The following is a 17,925-nucleotide window of genomic DNA, read 5'->3' on the forward strand; positions in this document are numbered from 1 at the left end:
ATTTGTTGCCTGTTCCAATTTTTTTCAATTTCTCACATAAGAGCGAAAATGACCACCCTACCCCAACTTAAGTAGCATGTTTTTTGGGTAAAGAGTAGGATGGTTATTTCTGTTAATATGTGAGGAAGTGGAGGATTTGGAGCTGGCAGCCAATTGGCGGGGATAACGATTCGGGCAGTACTATACTACTATTGACCAACGTACCTTGTTTCTCTCCCGCGCAGTGCGGATTCTCGCCGTTTTGTCCGATAGCTATATTTTATTAAACTTAAAATTATAAATATCTATATAAATACTTTATTTTCGCCTCTGCGGCCTGTTCCTAACATTTCTCCCTATAAGAAAAACCAAAGAAAAAACAATTCATCGTTCTCTGATCGTCTTTCTCTCTCTCTTTCTCTCTCAAGACCCCTTCCATTTTCGGAGTTTCTCTCTCCGTCTCTGCAACTGATAGCTTTAGTGTTAGGGTTCGTAAGATGGGACAGCAGTCGTTGATCTACAGCTTCGTTGCTAGAGGAACGGTGATCATTGCTGAATACACAGAATTTAGTGGCAATTTCACCAAAATTGCATCTCAATGCCTTCAAAAGCTTCCAGCTAGCAACAATAAGTTCACCTACAACTTGGATAACCACACCTTTAATTATCTCGTTGAGGACGGTTTCAGTAAGTCCTCATTTTCCATTTTCTCCTCCTCGATTCGTAGATTTGGTCCTGTTTTAATAATTGGTGTCATGTTTTAATGTTCGCGTTGATTGATCTGGCGGTGATTTGTTTTCGGTCGGACTATTTCTTAGCTTTACCAGTATATTGTTTCTGATGTCGATACAGAATCTCTATATTCTGATTCATTCTCTTGCCTAGAGAAAAAAATCGATTTCACTTTTTTTCCACCGGTTTTTGTTTCCTCTTTTCTTTTACCTAATCGTAAGTTCGTAACTGTTTCTCGCTTCTTGTGATTCGATTATGTCTGCCTGTTCTGTTAAGCAATGATCAGAAGAAAAAAATGATTATAATACGCTGTAATCTGAAACACAAGGCGTTTAGGTTTATATTTTTTGTATTTTTCTAGTTTTGTGAGTCTCTATTCATAATCCCTACAGTTGAGTTAGCTTTCGGATTTTCTAGGGAGATGGATTCGCGTAGACAACAACCCCCCCCCCCCCCAAAAAAAAAAAAAAAAAAAAAAAGTTATATGAACTTTGTAGCTGATGAATTATCTGGTCCATTTCATATTACTTCTCTTGGGGCTGATTTGAGGCATGGAAGACAAATATTCGGATATTTCTGATCCATTTAGAATTACTTCATTTATGCTGTTGTTTGCTCTTTTGTTTCGATGTACCTTTTTTTTCCTGGTTAGAGTAAGTTGTTCGACTGGAAACTTCAAGATTGGTACCTAAAAGCCTTCGATTATATTTTTGTTTGTGAAAAAAAAAAAACTTGAAAGTATAGTAAACTGCCTTGTAAGTAGCAATTCAAGGATGTTTATATAGGTATTCTGTTAGGTTTCTGCTCTACCATTGACGTTGGTAACAGTCCTTAGCCACGATCCTGAGATCGGCCATGTCCTCTGCTCCCACAATGAATGTTGGTAGAGAAGAATTAGCTCCGGTTGTATAATCTGACGGATAAGATTATAGAGTGAGAATCAGCAAGAAGGTAGAGAAAAAAAGGGAAAAGAATAGAAGTAGATAAGAGGAGGATAGGAATAGAATGCTGATGGGACTGTCGACTTGACTGTAATTTAGATATCTCATAAATCTGAGGTGGCAAACTATCTGTCCAGGAATTGCTTCATAAAGGTGCCACTGACAATGTGTCAGAGAAATCTTCCATAAAGGACGCATCTGCTCCGTAGATTCTAATCTCCACCTCTATATGGTACTTGGACTGTAGTTTTGGATTGCAAATAGGATAATGGATGATTGTTAAATAGCTGGAGCTAAATATCTACTCTTATGTTTGCACTAAGCAGCTAAGCCTGAAGTAGATAGCCTTGCAAGGAATATTGATGAAAATGGTGATGGAAAATTCCTTCATTTGAAGGCCTAGGGTGATTATTTGCCTTCCCAAATCTGGGGAGTGGCCCTTAGGGCAGTGATGCTCTTGGATACCTCCACTTAGGGTTCACTGCTGACAAGCCTGACAATGGCAAGCTTTTGTGTTGAACAATTTTCCTTCCTATCCACTGTCATGCAAATTAGAGGTGGTAAAAAATACAAGTGGTTTAAGATTATCTGGCTTGAAGTAATGGGTGACGACACAAGCTCTTGTGAACCTGCAGACATTGCCATACATGGAGTGGGATGACAGCACAAGCGGTTGAATTATTATTATTATTTTTTTTTTAAGAAGGCAAAATAAAGGAAAGAAAGCCATTGGGTTGTGTGATTCTTTCCTGTTGATCAGTCTTTAACATATTCCGTGCCTACATCTTCAACTGGATGGCTAGAATGCTCTGATCCGGTTTTACCATGCTAATCCCTTTCCCATTCTTGAGCTTTTAAAACAGGAAGAGATTTTTACTTCAAGTTGGATTTTTTTTTTTTTGAAAAATAACAAATTTTGAGATAGCATTTGGGTTCATGGATATGATATTCAAAATATTTTGCTCTCAAACAACCCTTAATTTGAACATGCATGAAACAGTGGGGTCTTGGTTAAAGTTGTCCTTGTGGGTGTGGTTTGAACTCTTTCAATTTCCAAATTTCTGTTATCAAAGACTGACATTGATAATTCTTTGGCTTCCCAGTGTAACTGCGTTAAATTTATTTTTGCTCTACTGGGCAATATTACCTCTATCTTGGCATATTTTTATGTTAAATATAAGTGTTGTAAGTCTCATTTCATCACACCGACCTCACAAGTGTAAGGTTTACTTGGATCGAATTTTAAAGTATTAAAAGCAGGCGATGGGGCTTTAAATCTGTTGCTTCTGCAGCCTTGTGTGTGACCTTTTTCTCTCCCCATGAAAATATCACTCGTGCCCTTTTTTTTTTGGCTAGCTAGTGTGATACTGCCTTTTTTTCTGGGAATTTCTATAACTGCGTTTTGCATGTGATATGTCCATTATATAAGAATGGAGAGATTGGTTATTACAATGTTTCTATACAAACCGTCAATTTGAATGTGACAATGAAGTAGGTCATAATATGTAGGAAATAAATGAAAATCTGAATGTATGTTTTAGTAGATATTTTGGTACAACAACAACAACTCAGCGTTATCCCAACTAAATGGGGTTGGCTACATGGATCCTTGCCCTCCAATCAGCTCTATTCGAGGTCATACTTGATACAGGACCTAAGCTATGCATGTCTTTCCTCACAACAGTTGTCAAGGCGGCAAAGTGATCCAAGGCCGTGGAGGGGTGCCTAAGCGCTTAGGCGACCAAGGCTTATTTTTTATTTTGCCTTTTTTCTAACATTATTTAGTATGTTATAATATACACATCTAGTCATCAAAAATCAATATTAAGCCACATCAAGTCATCAAAATCAACATATAACTGGAAGACAACACAACTGAAGAAACAAGCTATTAAAATTTTGAAACAATCAAAACAAACAGTTGGTTTATACTGGTCTTGGAATTGGTCATTGTCATGGTATACCTAGTCCCACAATTGGTTTATACTATTCTCAGAAAATATGATCTTATCTATAAACAATTAAACTGCTCTCGATTTAGAGAAATCTTCTTGTTCTCTAAGAAGTTTGAATGGTCAAACGATTTATTTTTACATGAGACTTTTTGTATTAGGTAGCGCACAAAACCAGCTTTCCAACAAATCCAAGATTGATTACATCTGATTTATATTAAAGGAGTTATGTTCCGGTTAAACTTTATTTGGTGTATGCAAATGTTGCCAAAATTACTCTGAATAAAATATTGTATCAATGCCTGGGAGGGATGAGTCGCCAAACCGACTGAGAATTCGTATATGAGGGGGTGAGTTACCCACCCCTACCTAACAACATAAGAGACAGAAATGGAGGCAGAGGTGTAAAGAGAAGGCGTGCTGCCCCATGCAACCAAGCACTTGGGCAGAGTAAAGCTGATCTACGAGCACCCAACCTAGCAAAGAAAAGGCCTGACCAACACTGAATTTTAGATATTTAAAAAAAATGAATATTTTACTGTTCTTTTGGCTTTTAGTAATGTTTTACTATATTAAGATTTATGGAATATTTAGATTTGAGAAAACACTCAGCATTAGAAAGTTGAAATTTTCATCTACCGCCGAAAAGCCAGTTTTTATTATTGAACTGAGGGTAGACTTTTTATCCTTTTGGAATTTTGTTTTTTAACTATTTTTATTGGAATCAAATAGGGGGTATTTACTTGTTTATGAATAATATCTATCATTTACTTAAATGATATTTGGCATAAATAAAGGCCAAGGTGTTCAATACAACTAAGGCGACAACTACTTAGACCCCCAAAAATCAGCCTGCACACCAGGCAGTGCCTTAATAACTATGTTCCTTACCACTTCTCCTAAGGTCATTTTAGGTCTGCCCTGGTTCTTTTAGTTCCTTCAATTTGAATCAAATCACACTCCTACGTACTGGAGCATCCAAAGCCTCTGTTGAACATGGCCATGCCACCACAAACAACTTTCTCGTAGCTTATCATGTATCGGAGCTAATCTAAGACCAGCTATAATATGACCATTCCTTACTTTATCCTTCCTATGTATGCCACACATCCATCTCAACATCCTCATCTCCACTACATTGACTAGAGTTTATCTATATGATGCTTCTTAACTGCCAACATTTTGCACCATACATCATAACCGGTCATATGATTGTCCTAAAAAAATTTCCGTTTAAGTTTTAAAGGAATACCCCAATCACACAACACTCCGGATGCATTTCGCCACTTCATCTATCCTATTTTAATTCTTTGTGAAACATCGTCCTCTATATCACATTTATTTATGGTTGAGCCCAGATACCAAAAATAAACCTTCTTTATTTTACTAAAATTTCATTTTAGTATATATTTTGGTGATTCTCATAATTAAGTGGTATAGTAACACAAATTTTTTTGTGCTTTTTGGTCTCAAATGAGATGTCTGTCCATCTTGATTGGTCGGTGTGTAGTCTATGTTTATCTCTTTGACCCTTAACTTTTTCTTGATGTGGATCTGAATTTAGATTTATCTGGACACTGCAGCCTTTTGTGTGGTAGCAGTGGAGTCTGTTGGTAGACAAATTCCTATTGCGTTCCTTGAGCGAGTTAAGGAGGATTTTAACAAGAGATATGGAGGAGGAAAAGCTGCAACTGCTGTTGCCAACAGCCTGAACAAAGAGTTTGGGTAATTCTATTCTCTAACCCTTTATCATAACGTCCAATTGTATTCATCAGACTGTGGAATTAATGAAAAATAGCATCATTAATGTTTTAGGCCAAAACTGAAGGAGCAAATGCAGTATTGTGCGGAACATCCTGAGGAAATCAGCAAGCTTGCAAAAGTAAAAGCTCAGGTTTCTGAAGTTAAGGGAGTGATGATGGAAAACATAGAGAAGGCAAGAGATTATGGTTTACCCTGTAACTGTTACAATAAAATTTGCATTATGCATTTTTTATTATTTTGGAATTTGTTTTGCAGTTGACTTACCCAATTTGTTTTTTTAGTTTAGGTTCTTGACCGTGGTGAGAAGATAGAGCTTCTGGTGGACAAAACAGAGAGTCTTCATTCACAGGTTAGGAGAGGCATCTACCTAATATCGTAGTGCTTTGACTGCAGCAGACTCCCCCTCTCCTCTCCCCCCCACCCCCCTTTTTTTTTTTTTGGTGGGGAATCAAAATTTTTTTCCATAACTGATAATAGCAAGGTCCCTAGAACTAAGTCGTACTTTCAAGTGAGATACCAGATTGTTTATACCAAGCTGTTTCTCTGAGGTTATTTATCTGTACAGGGAAAAAGAATTTGGAGGCCATTTCCGTCCAGTTTGATGGGGATTGATGAATTTTAACCTAGTTTTAGTCTCAATTTAATTATCTTTTGCTCCATCATTCCTCTCCATGTATGCATGCATTCCTGCTATTTAAACTGTGATGTGACGTTGGCTTCCATAATACTTTTTGTTGCAGGCCCAAGGTTTCAGGGAACAGGGGACCAAGATGAGGAGGAAGATGTGGCTGCAAAATATGAAGGTGAAGCTGATTGTTTTGGGTATTATCATTGCTCTGATCCTTATCATTATTTTGTCAGTATGCCATGGCTTTAAATGTTGATGCGGCTCTCCTACTTCTGCTGGATGTGCTCAACTTCTACAATTATGCTTACAACCATCTTACAAGGTTGGTGTCCGGCACTCTGTTCAAATTACCCTGTGAATGAGTTCTCTTACCATCACCCACCCACCTCTTGTTTTGTATTCTTTTTCCCCCCTCTTTTCTTAATTTTGTTTTTGGATACCCTGCTACCGTTTCTGCTAGCCTTTTGGATTGGGATTGTTTTGTGTTGAATGACATTTTGCTTGTATAGATTGAATTCTTTGTATTAGAGTAGAAGTTTCTTTAACAGGGGGGGGGGGGTCTTTTCCCCCAGGCTGATGTGAAATTTGTTTGAATGTCATTATTGTTATTACTGGTTGTAAGGAAATATTATATGGTTGTAGAACTATCTTTTACATCTAACGCTACAATTTTTTGTAACGGAACCATACTACACTGAAGTAACATGTGCAAGGGTAGGAGAGAACTGCAACTTGTGGGATATAGCATCTTCCATCTCTCAACCTTGAATTTGATTCCTCATGAAACGTGTAAATTTTCTTCTCCCTAGCCGTAAAGACGTGCATAATTCTCACACTAGGGTCAAATTCATGATTTGGTTACTCCAGATTCTAGGTTTCTCCTCTGAAAATATAAGCTGCAGTAATACTAACATCCATCTAATCTATGGTCCATATCTTACCCTAATAATGATTAGATGTGGATTGGAACTACATAATTTTATTGGTATTTTATATTTTTAGAAAATGTTTTCCTATACAGACATTTGGGAAAGAATCTCCTCAATATCTAGGTTGTCCATGTAGATGAATGATGTGGCACATCTTATACCCTTGGATTTCTAAGGAATGGTCTAAATAGCCCACGTGAAAAATTTTAGTCGTACTAATACTTGTCCATTTGATGACATACCCTCTCATGTGTCCATGCATGCCTATAGTTACTCTAATTACCGCTAGATCTCTCGCTGTTTTTCAATGTTTTGTTATGTTATTTGGTATATTTTGTTTGGGCTGAAACTTGACATACGGACAGGGACCATGGGGTCTGTCCATAAAATTTCAGCTAGATTTGACCTGTCACTGTCGGAACTTGAAAGGTTGCGATGGCGGGACAGGGGTAAGTGATGGAGGTGAGGGAGGGAGTTGCAAGTAGGACGGGTAAGTGATGGGGGTGAGGGAGTTGCAAGCGGGACATGGGTAAAGTGGTGAGGGTAGGGAAGAATGGTAAGGATATATGTTGAATAGAAAGGTAAAGATATATATAAGGGTAAAATTGATTAATTTGGTTAATATTATCTTGCTTCAGCTTTAGGTACCTAAACATAATATGTGAAACATTGGGTTTCTTAACTGTAATTTCTTGAAATGTTAGGTACCCTAGGTAGGAATCATTTACCTTTTTTTTTTTTTTTTTGAAGCTTCAAGAAAGAAAATTTTATTAAGAAACAAACCGGATGGAACACATTTTATTCAGGAAAAAAAAAAGGTACAAAAACAGAGAAATAAGGGGTGGAATAATCCATCAAACAAAAGAGAAACAAAGATGATGTTCCAGAGTCCTCCCCCTCTCCCTACAAAAAAAATAGGATGATGCTCTCTAAGCTAATGTGTAGAGTCGACAATAAAGCATAGCGGAAATAAATCAAATCAAATTGCGTGGCTAGCACACAGATATCATCAATTAGTACTTGAGTAGCTCAATCCACCATGGCAGATGAATTATTCAAGCAGACAATGGCAACATGACAATCAGGGATCACAACCAGATTTCAGTATGTTAGACTGCGAGCTACCAGAATCCCATAAGGTATCAACTCAGCCTTCACTGAAGACATGAAAAACCGCTGTGCTATGATTGCACTTTGCCGCTATGAACTGACCATGCCAGAGGGCACGGATAACGACACCACACCCTCCGTATGGAGTGTTGCCCAACTAGGGCCAGAAGTACAAGTGAAAGCCTGCTACCCTTCAGCAACAAAAAGATTGTATGCCTTGATGGGTGGTAGTTAGATCAGAGCTCATATGTCGGAACACAAAATTATTATCATTCTTCCAAATAACGCATATGTCCGTCATCTGGCGTACGAGAATGTTTCTCGTATAACAACCTCATCCAACCTCTAATAAAGATACCCAAGTTAATTATATCGGTATCTTTCACCATAAACTCCCCAATGCTAAAGTTTTTTTTTTCCAAGTACACTAGGCTCCCACATTTAGCAGGGTATGGGGAGGGTCAAATGTACACAAAATAAATTCAATGCGAAGAAGAGATGCAAAATAAATTTCCAATGCTAAAGTTGATGAAAGGAAATCCAGTCCTTAATAGTAGTGCCAAAATAATTAAGACTGGGAAGAAGAGATGCTTTCCAAGATGAGGCGGCAAAAGGCCACTATTCAAAGAGCATGCAAAATAAATTCAGGACTATTATGACAAATAGGGAAATCAGGGCTAGGCAAGTGTTGTCGCGATAATGGATCAGCTGCACGTACCAACAGGTGAACGTACATCTTGGAGTCAATCACATTTTAATTTTGTTTCTATAAAAACCCCTCATCCTCTTGTAAATGGCAAAAATAGGACAGGTGGTTGGCTCTCACATGAACGTTCATCTGTTGGTACGTGAAGAGGAACCGAACTTAGTTGCCGCTGATAGAGTAATTGATTAACGCCTAGAACTTCAGACCTACACCGCTATAAAAACAACTTTAACTTGGGGCAAAAGTCGTAGCTCTAGAGCTGTGACCAATATGGGAAGAGCTCCCTTAGTTAGCCCTGATTTACTTAGAAGGAAGAGCAATATAATATACCTAACTAACAAAAAATTTTCCCTAATTAGAAAACGCCCAAATCCAATCTTTCGGTATTGATGAAATTTCCAAGGGTATGGACATGATATGTTTAGAGCCTCATATGGTGAAAAATAGGCAGCAGTAATAGAGGAATCTCAATTCAGTGTACTATTAATAAGATCAGCCACCATTCGTGATCCAGAGGTCGCAAGATTGATTGGAAGTTGGAACCCAGGGATCATTACAGCAGTCAATCTAAAGAGTGCCCATTACTCACTTTACAATGTAAACCCACAAGAAGGAAATCATGTATTTACGGAGCCGAGCCCAAGAGACCTAACCCTAACCTCCAAAAAAATTTTGTGCAAAAAATAAGTGTAAAGCACGAGGCCCATGTCTGCCAGTTTTCAAGCCTCGAAGGAGATTATGTCTCTTAGACTGAAGGAGATGATGGGTAAGTGCTTCTTGGCATATGATAAACAATTATTGGGTTAGGGGACATCCTTGAAGAGGTCCACAGTGGGGTGTCACTTGTCTAGTTACTTAGCCATTTAATTTAACTCGGTCTTTAACAGTAGTGGCACATTGCATTATCCAATGCACCCAGATGGAGGAAGACCCAAAATTTTGAAGAATCCGTCTTAAAATACCCATACAATGTTGTCATAGGCTTTGCACCGATTGAGTTTTAGAGCCATACAACCAAAATTATCTTTCTTCGTTCTCATAGAGTGCAAGAGTTCATGAGCCACATAAATGTTATCTGAGATGGATCTAGTGGGAAGTAAAATTAAAAAAAAAAATCTCTTAGGAGGGCTATTAATGAAGCTTAACATAGGTTTTACCCTGTTGAGAAGACATTTGGTAATGATTTTGTAGAAAACAAATCAGAGACTAATAGGTCAAAAACGATCTATATTCTCAAGAATTTTTATTTATTTTTGTTTTGTTTTGATATCGAAATGTATGGGTGTTAATCGGTTCGATTCAAGATACAACATTTAGAAACAGAACTGAAACTGAATAGGAGCATGTGTATCAAAATTAGAACTGAACTAGCATGGTTCGGTTTTTATTCGGCCTGTATTAGATTTGATTCCTATTTTAGTTCTTTAGGCAAACTTCTCTACATACTTATAACAAAAGAACCTCTTGTTGGTTAAAGTCATAATTCACCAAACATTAAAATGGAATAAAATTTAGGAAAAATTGCTTAGATCTATTAGATAATGAAAAAATTTACAAAACTGATAAATGAAACTTATGTTTTACAATCACATGTCACCAAGTTGAAAAGATTTACCAAATTCCCATGTAAGTAAGTAAAAAGAGTTAAACAAACAACCCAAAATACCCTCAGCATCCTCTCTCTCTCTCTCTCTCCCCTCGTTCTTATTTTTGTATTCAACCTTTCCATTTTTTACTGACCCCCACCCTTCTTCCTCCTAACTCGCACCTTCCTCCCCTTCCCCTCTCCTCTGTCCACCCACGCCGCCCAGAAAAGGAAGCTCCTCCCATGTCAATAGTCTTTCAGATTCTTAATACAAAAGAAGAAAAGAGAAAATGAAGCGTGAGATTCGCCGAGAAAAGGGAACTCCTTCCATGTCTTCTTTGCTATTTTTAGTGTTCTCCGTGTTGCAACACTATAACCCACCATTTTCACTTTTCTTCGAGTTGGAACACTATAACCCACCCACACAAACAGGCTTTCTTTCTGTGATACAGACAGCCTCACTTTTCTGCAGACACCAACACCAAACTCCCTGTTCAGCAATTAGCAGGAAAACGTTTCCATAAAAAAACAGCAGGAAGACTTATACTATAATACCTCATAAATGTTTAAACACTAAAGAGTAAAAACTTATCCATGAATAATTAATTAAGGATCAAAAAAGGAGAAAATTGACAGGTTAAAAGCCTTAAACGTGAACAATCCTTCACTATGTCTCTGTCTCTGTCTCTGTCTTTCTCAAATTGTCAATATATCATTTCATTCATCTTCTCACTCAAAAGATTGGACGGCCCTATCCCCTCCGGCCACGCTGCCAGTGTGTTCAATTCTCGGGCAATCACGCCCTCTGGCTGAGAAGGATGGCACCATTGGGGCCGGGCAGATCCACACAGGTTCACCTGGAGATTATTTACGTGGAAGGAGGTTCGTTTTCTAGGCGATTTGGGTGGAGGGAGAGGGAGGACGGAGAGGGGCCCGGCAGATCCATAGATGGGTTCCCCTGAAGACTATTGATGTGGAAGGAGGTTCCTTTTCTAGGCGGTGTGGGTTGTTGCAGGGAGAGGGAGGAGAGAGTGGCTGTGGGTGTTCCTTCGTCTGAGGAAGAAGAAGACGGGTAGGGATAATAAAAAATTAAAAAAAATGAAAAGATTGAATAAAGAAACAAAATCAAAGTGAAAGAAAGGAGGTTAAGGGTATTTTAGGTAATTCAATTAGATTTTTTTAGTCATATGAAGATTTGGTAAATCTGTTCAAGGTGGTATCATGTGATTGTAAAACATTTTTTACATCTACTATTTTTGTAAATCATGTTTTTATCCAGTAGATCTAAAAAATTCTTCCTAAAATTTATCATCCACATTAATTGTAACATTAAAAAAATAGTTATTCAGTTTGAAAATGGGGTAATTCGATTAAGACGGTTTCAATCATGAAACTAAACCAAACTGATGAAACATTCAAAATTTTAAAACCGAACTGATTTAATTCGATTTGGTTCGCATTGATTTCAAAACGATGGATTTCAGTTTTCGATTTCAATTCTAAATTGACACCCTTATCAAAAATGATGAATAATCTTTTTAAATGCTATGCAGCTTCAATTACATTAGTACCAATAATTATCCAATTGGCCTAGTAAAAACTTTCCAGGTAACCTAGATTTATAAGCCCCAATTTGGAAAGTGGCCGCCCTAATCTCAACAGCAGAAAAAGAAGAACACAAAATTAGAATTATGGGCACTTGTGATTTTTGATGGAAACTCTCGAAGGTATTCGGATATATTGGAGGGATGGGATGCTGTGTATGGGGTTTTAAAGTGTGATAAAATATGACTTGCTAAGTCAGAATCCTCATCGCCCCAATTTTGGAAAGTAGCCGCCTTAATCTCAACAGCAGAAAAATGGGAACAAAACGAGAATTGTGGGCATTCATGATTCTTGAAGGACACTCTTTGAAGGTAATCGGCAATTTTGGAGGATGAGATGATGTGATTGTGCATAGGGTTTTAAAGTGTGATAAAATATGACTTGAGAAGCCAGAATCCTCGTCAACCCAATTAAACTGAGATGCTTTGACGGATGTAAACGGATCCAATGTGATCGGATTCATATATGCTCTGCTCAAATATGGATGCGAATTGAATTTGGATTTTTGACTATCCGTTTACATCTTTGACTTGTATAATTCAGACCTTCCTTTCTCCCCCTCCAACGGATATGATTCACTCTCAATTCACGTCTCATTTCCTCATTCTTTAGAATCTGATAAATTTTTGAAAACCCTCTATATCATTAGTTGGATGTTTATTTGAATCAGAAAATTTTTTTTCCAGATTATTCGAATAAAAATTCAGATACCCCTAAATGAATACAAATGCGAATCGAATTTAGATTTTCGGGCACCCATTTACATCCCTAGTTAAAAATGCAAAAACAAATAATATCATCTTAATATATTCTTGATATTGCTGCTGGTAACTGACAGACTGTGATCGATCAATAATAAGGTGATGGTGATTGATCAGCAGACAACAACCAGAACATGACTCCGAGTTGATTGATAGTTCATGAGATGGTATGTGTTTGCAGCTAGATGCTAGAGAGCTAACTGGCTACCATTGAACGGGCCAGGGAAAGAATTAGGCATTAATAATGGAATCGACATCCTCTACTTCCGCCTGCCCCTATTTTTGTGTGAGCCCTCCACACAATGAGGTGCGCAAAGACTGCCTTACCTGCACTTGGGTAAGGCGCTTGGGCAGAGGTAAGGCGGTCTTTGCGCACCCTGTTGTGTGTAGGATGCACATGGAAGTAGGGGCAGGCAGAAGTAGAGGATCCGCACATGCAGTTTGCTGTATTGGTAGTGAATTAGGGAGAGGGGACAGAGGATGGACTTATTAAGATAAATTTATTTCCACATGTTAGGAATTGAAACTAGAAAACTAACTGGTTATTACAATTGCAATAATTGAAGAAATAAGGAGCTGAGAAGCATGGAGTGGCTGTTGTTCATTAATGGGCAAATAAAATACATTGAAACTGTGGTGAGCAGATGAGCAACTGGATCTGGAAAAGGAGGGGAGGGGATGGGTATTTATCAGTAATTAAACTTACACCCACCACATGACAAGCGCGTAGAGAAAGATCCAACGCTAGCTAGATGGAGGATTCACTAGTTAGCATGGTTTTTTGGTATCCATATCGGATGGGTATCGTATCTGTATTAGTATCGATCCATATCAGACGGTTTTGCACTCAAAAATATGGGAAAAAGTTCACTGTCCGGGAGTGTGGCCTACGCCAGCACTCCCATGAGTCTATCTCTCTCCTTCCCATTTGAAAAGACACCTCTACCCCCTTATTTTAAAGAGGAGAGAGATAGACACATAGGAGTGTTGGTGTAGGCCACACTCCCGTACAAAAAACTGCTTCCCCAAAAATATTTATACAGATACCATACCATATGATTTTTGACAATTATACCATTTGTCCATTTCCGAATCCATACTGTTCACGATTAGAGTGTCGGCCAGGTATCCGATACATTAAACCCTGCTAGTTACTTGCAAATGGAGGCCTGTGTGAAAATTAATTATTCTTTAATTCAAATGGAAGTTCCTATGTAAGAAAAATACGTAGGCTATGATGATTCCTAAGCTTTTTTTTTTGGCAAAAAGAGATCTATTCATTAAAATGAGAAGAACGTATAATTGGAATACATGGCGCTTCCAATTATGGAGTAAATTCAATCATATTATCATTTATCATTTATCATTTATCATACACGTTATTGACAAATCAGGGAATAAAATTCAATCATATTGTGTCAGCAACCCTGTTGATCTCCTTAGAACAAGAAGATGATTCCTAAGCTTACGAGAGTTTTTTTGAGTAAAATTCAATCATATTATCGCACACGTTATTAATAGGGCTTTCTCTGCTAAGATGTCAGCAACCTTGTTGATCTCCAAAAGAATAGGAAGACGATTTCTAAGCTTACGAGATTTTTTCTTTTTTTGTCGGGTGTTAAACCCACCATGCTTATATGCTAAGAGAGTGTGAGAGTCTTAAACAAGTGAAAAGGGGGAGAGAAGAATCATACAGATGAATCATCTACAGTAACCACCTCCTTTTATTAGTCAAGTTCTTGCGACAAGAACCAAGAGTACCATTATCACCTACTTACCATAGAACATTATTACATTCCACATGCCCCAATATTATTTGACAAATATTTTACAATGTCTACCCCCTCCCTACCTATCTCAGTAATTTTGCCTCTTTTCTTGTTTAAAATCTTTTACCTTCCATGGCAATCTACTAGACACCCACATGCTGAAAATTTTCTTTTTAAAAAAATAATACAAAAAATTTCTGACTCAACATGCTACCTGATCCCTAAATTGAGAAATCTCTTCAAAGATGGGCAGTCTCTTGGATCTTAAAGGAGTCCATTTGCTCAAAAGCTGATCAAGCCCCTCCACAAAGACTTCTTCTAGATTCTGATGACCCAATTGAGTCGATAACAACTCATTTGACTCTAGCGACTCCAACTCATTCATCAATTCCTCTGCACGATTTCTCGATTTTGAGTCATCTGAACCCATAATTCTAGCTTGCAGGACATCTTCAAGAACAGTCCGAGCTTCATCATATCTCGCCTGCTTGATTAAGCATAGCCCCAAATTGCAGGCCTTGTTTGCGTCTGAGTCTATCCACTGTGCTTTTCTGTATACCACCTCGGCTGCTACATAGTTCATTTGTTGCATATAGGCCCAACCCAGATTACCCTGCTTTGCAATTATCAATGTGTGGATCATTAGTTTGAGGACCAAATAAAGATGAATTATTTCTCAAGAGCACAAGATTATACTCAAATATATATTATAAGCATAGTCAAGCTGAATTGTATCTGTTTTCAGAGACTTTGAAAAGGCCAAAGTTGTATCATTTCAATTTGGCTTATGTTTCAAGTAAAAAACTCAATAAGGACAAGGGGGAAAAAGCAGAAAGGAGATGCATCTCTTTTCCATACCAAAGAGGACTGATTAAATTTGAGAACCTAAAAAGAATATGACACTAAATAAGATGGGATTTCTTTATCCAACCCCATATAATTGGGCGTGCTCTGTCTCTTATAGGAATTATTACCTACGCAACAGAACAGCGACTAACAAATGAAAAAACGAAAAAGAGATCATCACACATACAAAACACAGATTTACATGGTTGACCCAAGATGGACTATGTCCGCACAGCCGAGCAATAAAAAAAGTTTCCACTATTCTAATGAAGAAATTGGAAAACCTGCATAGTATAATATAAAGAAACAGCCGATATTGGGGAAGAATCAACAGTAATTCTTGGATTAAACTGAGATAAGACTTCACCAATAACACTCTCTTAATTCTGGTATACTTATTAGTAGATGAGAAGCTCAGAAAGGAATTAATATGATAAATTACATACCAGTATCCTGGAAGTCTCTTGCTTGATGGAAACCTGGAACTTCTTCCCATGGGAGCGGGCTGTCTTGGTGGGTTTGCCATTAAAGGCCTCACCTTGGTATATCAGTCTGAGCTTCTGCTTTAAAAGCTCAATCTGCTCATCTATTCTTCCACATTTCTGTCAAAGCCCATTAATAATATCATCAGCAGCAGTAGAGCATGCAAAGGATTAAATTAAACAGCAATTCATTTATGGTAATGTGAGGGATTGTTTTATACCTTGTATAAGTCGATGAGGACATTATCTAGTGATTCTTGGGCTTGTTTGGAGCAACAATCCCTAAAGGATTTAATTGCTTCAATTGCTTCTTCAGCTCTGTCTTGCTGCTTCATCACCACAGCCATGTCCTTGAGAGCACTATCTACTCTATCTCCTGCGTTAATTGCCTTCCAGAACAAAACTATAGCCGCTTCTGGGTCCTTCAGAACCAGCTGAAATCACAAAACACCAACATTATATATAATCAATAAAGTTACCAAAACCTCATCAAACAGTTTAAAAGACTTAATAACACTTTTGGAGACAAAAATGTGAAGGATTCAGATGATGCAGTTGGAGAAGTGCAATGGCATGGGATGTTTCAGTAATTCAAAGAAATGATTAGGGGTAATAAAGGGAAATGAAAATGTCAACACTGAAACCATGAAGAAACAGGGCCGCGGTTTGTTCAGCACGAATGAATGATACACGCCGAGTCATGACGAGTGAGTCAGACACTTCATAACTCGTCACGAAATTACAGGTAGCATTAGATTAAAACAAAGAAAGAAAGTAATTAAAAACTAAGGGAAAAGAGCCTAAATCAGGTGATCGAGTGGACCATAATGAAAGGTCCAGATTGATGAACTAGTGTCAAACCTGAATCACAAAGGAAAGTCTGCATCTAACAGAAATTTGCAGAACCGTATTTGAATCCAAAATGGAATTTCAGATGAAATTTTGTTACAACAACCCAAGCAGCAAATGCGTGAAACAACGAAACCAGAAAAATAAAATAAAAGGGTTGTGATTTGTGATACCCAATCCATAACTAATTGAAATCAGGATTCAGGCAAGACAGTTTTAGAAACATGAAATCTCTGTTTTCTTCTCCTGACATGTCCCGAGATCTCTGTTTTCCTCTCCTGACATTTCCCGAGAGTAAATCGAAATAAAGCATAACATTCAGATTAAAAAAAAACCCACAAAAAGCGATTCAAGAGTCCTAATTTCACAAAAACAAGTGCAGATCATATCCAAAAAACGGAAAAACAAAAGGATTTGGGTCTAGAAGAAAAGAAGAGAAAGAGATATATAATTCATACCTGAACATACTTAGCTCGAACGTAAGGACTATCGCCCGAAGGAACCTTGTGGATGACATGAAAAGGCTCCTTTTCTCCCTTTTTCGGGCTCATCTTCCTATTCCCTCCTCCTTGCATTTCTCTCTTTAGAGTTTAGTCTTTATTATCTCTCTTTCTTCTCTGTTTCTCTTTCTGGGTCTCTGTTATCTTCTCTATCTCTTTCTCTTCTTACACTGTACTCGTCATCGAAGAGAGAATCGAATGGGAGACTTTAGTAGTGAAAAAGGATTGGAAATGAGAGCTTTAACGGAAAGGGAGACAAGCACGAAAAGAGAGACGGAGAAGGAGGCTTATATATAGAGCAATCTTCGAAAATGAATCTGGACTCTTTTCCGTCCCTCTTCTTTTCTGCCTCTCTTTATTTCTGTGTTCTCGGGTACCCAATGATTCTAGACTCCAGCCAATCCTTCGTGTCACGTGTCTCCCCGAAGACTTCCAATAAAACTCTCCCGCCACGTTTTTGCTATTGACACGTGTCTCCCTCGAATTCATCTTTCCTTGAATTAGGTATTAATGTATTATGTAACTTTTCCCTTCTTATAACTTTGGGAAACTAGCAGAGCTGGCCACAACAATAGATTATTCCCATCCAATGGAAGCAATAGCTAGATCGAGCTTCTCTGCAGTGCGGGGGTGCGCTGGAAGATGTCTGGCGCACCTCCATAACTCGACATGTGGTTGAGATATTGTTCAGAGGGTGATAATGGATGTGCATCACCTAATTGGAAATCCTTTTCTCCAGCAAATGTGCATTCAGTTTGGTTGTGTGCATCACTCTTCATCTTTCGAA

At 38.0% G+C, this 17,925-nt stretch overlaps 1 protein-coding gene and 1 pseudogene across 2 annotated transcripts; one reads left to right on the top strand and one right to left on the bottom strand.

Annotated features, from left to right (window-relative positions):
* Positions 1 to 275: 275 nt before the first annotated feature.
* On the bottom strand, positions 276 to 17,315 carry LOC122668005 (protein SULFUR DEFICIENCY-INDUCED 1-like). 2 transcript variants are annotated; one of them, XM_043864520.1, is made up of 5 exons: positions 17,097 to 17,315; positions 16,011 to 16,223; positions 15,754 to 15,909; positions 14,653 to 15,074; positions 276 to 294 (listed from the first exon to the last, which is right to left on the bottom strand). In XM_043864520.1, the coding sequence occupies exons 1-4, from the start codon at positions 17,211 to 17,213 to the stop codon at positions 14,664 to 14,666; spliced, it is 897 nt and encodes a 298-aa protein (XP_043720455.1). In that variant the 5' UTR covers positions 17,214 to 17,315; the 3' UTR covers positions 276 to 294; positions 14,653 to 14,663. The 2 variants fall into 2 exon arrangements, with proteins under 2 accessions (XP_043720455.1, XP_043720454.1); XM_043864519.1 differs by lacking the exon at positions 276 to 294 and having other exon boundaries at positions 14,597 to 15,074.
* Positions 358 to 6,611, top strand: LOC122668006 (annotated as a pseudogene).
* Positions 17,316 to 17,925: the final 610 nt, after the last annotated feature.

The sequence above is a fragment of the Telopea speciosissima genome, chromosome 7, assembly GCF_018873765.1.
Source record: "Telopea speciosissima isolate NSW1024214 ecotype Mountain lineage chromosome 7, Tspe_v1, whole genome shotgun sequence".
In the NCBI taxonomy this organism is placed as follows: Eukaryota; Viridiplantae; Streptophyta; class Magnoliopsida; order Proteales; family Proteaceae; genus Telopea; species Telopea speciosissima.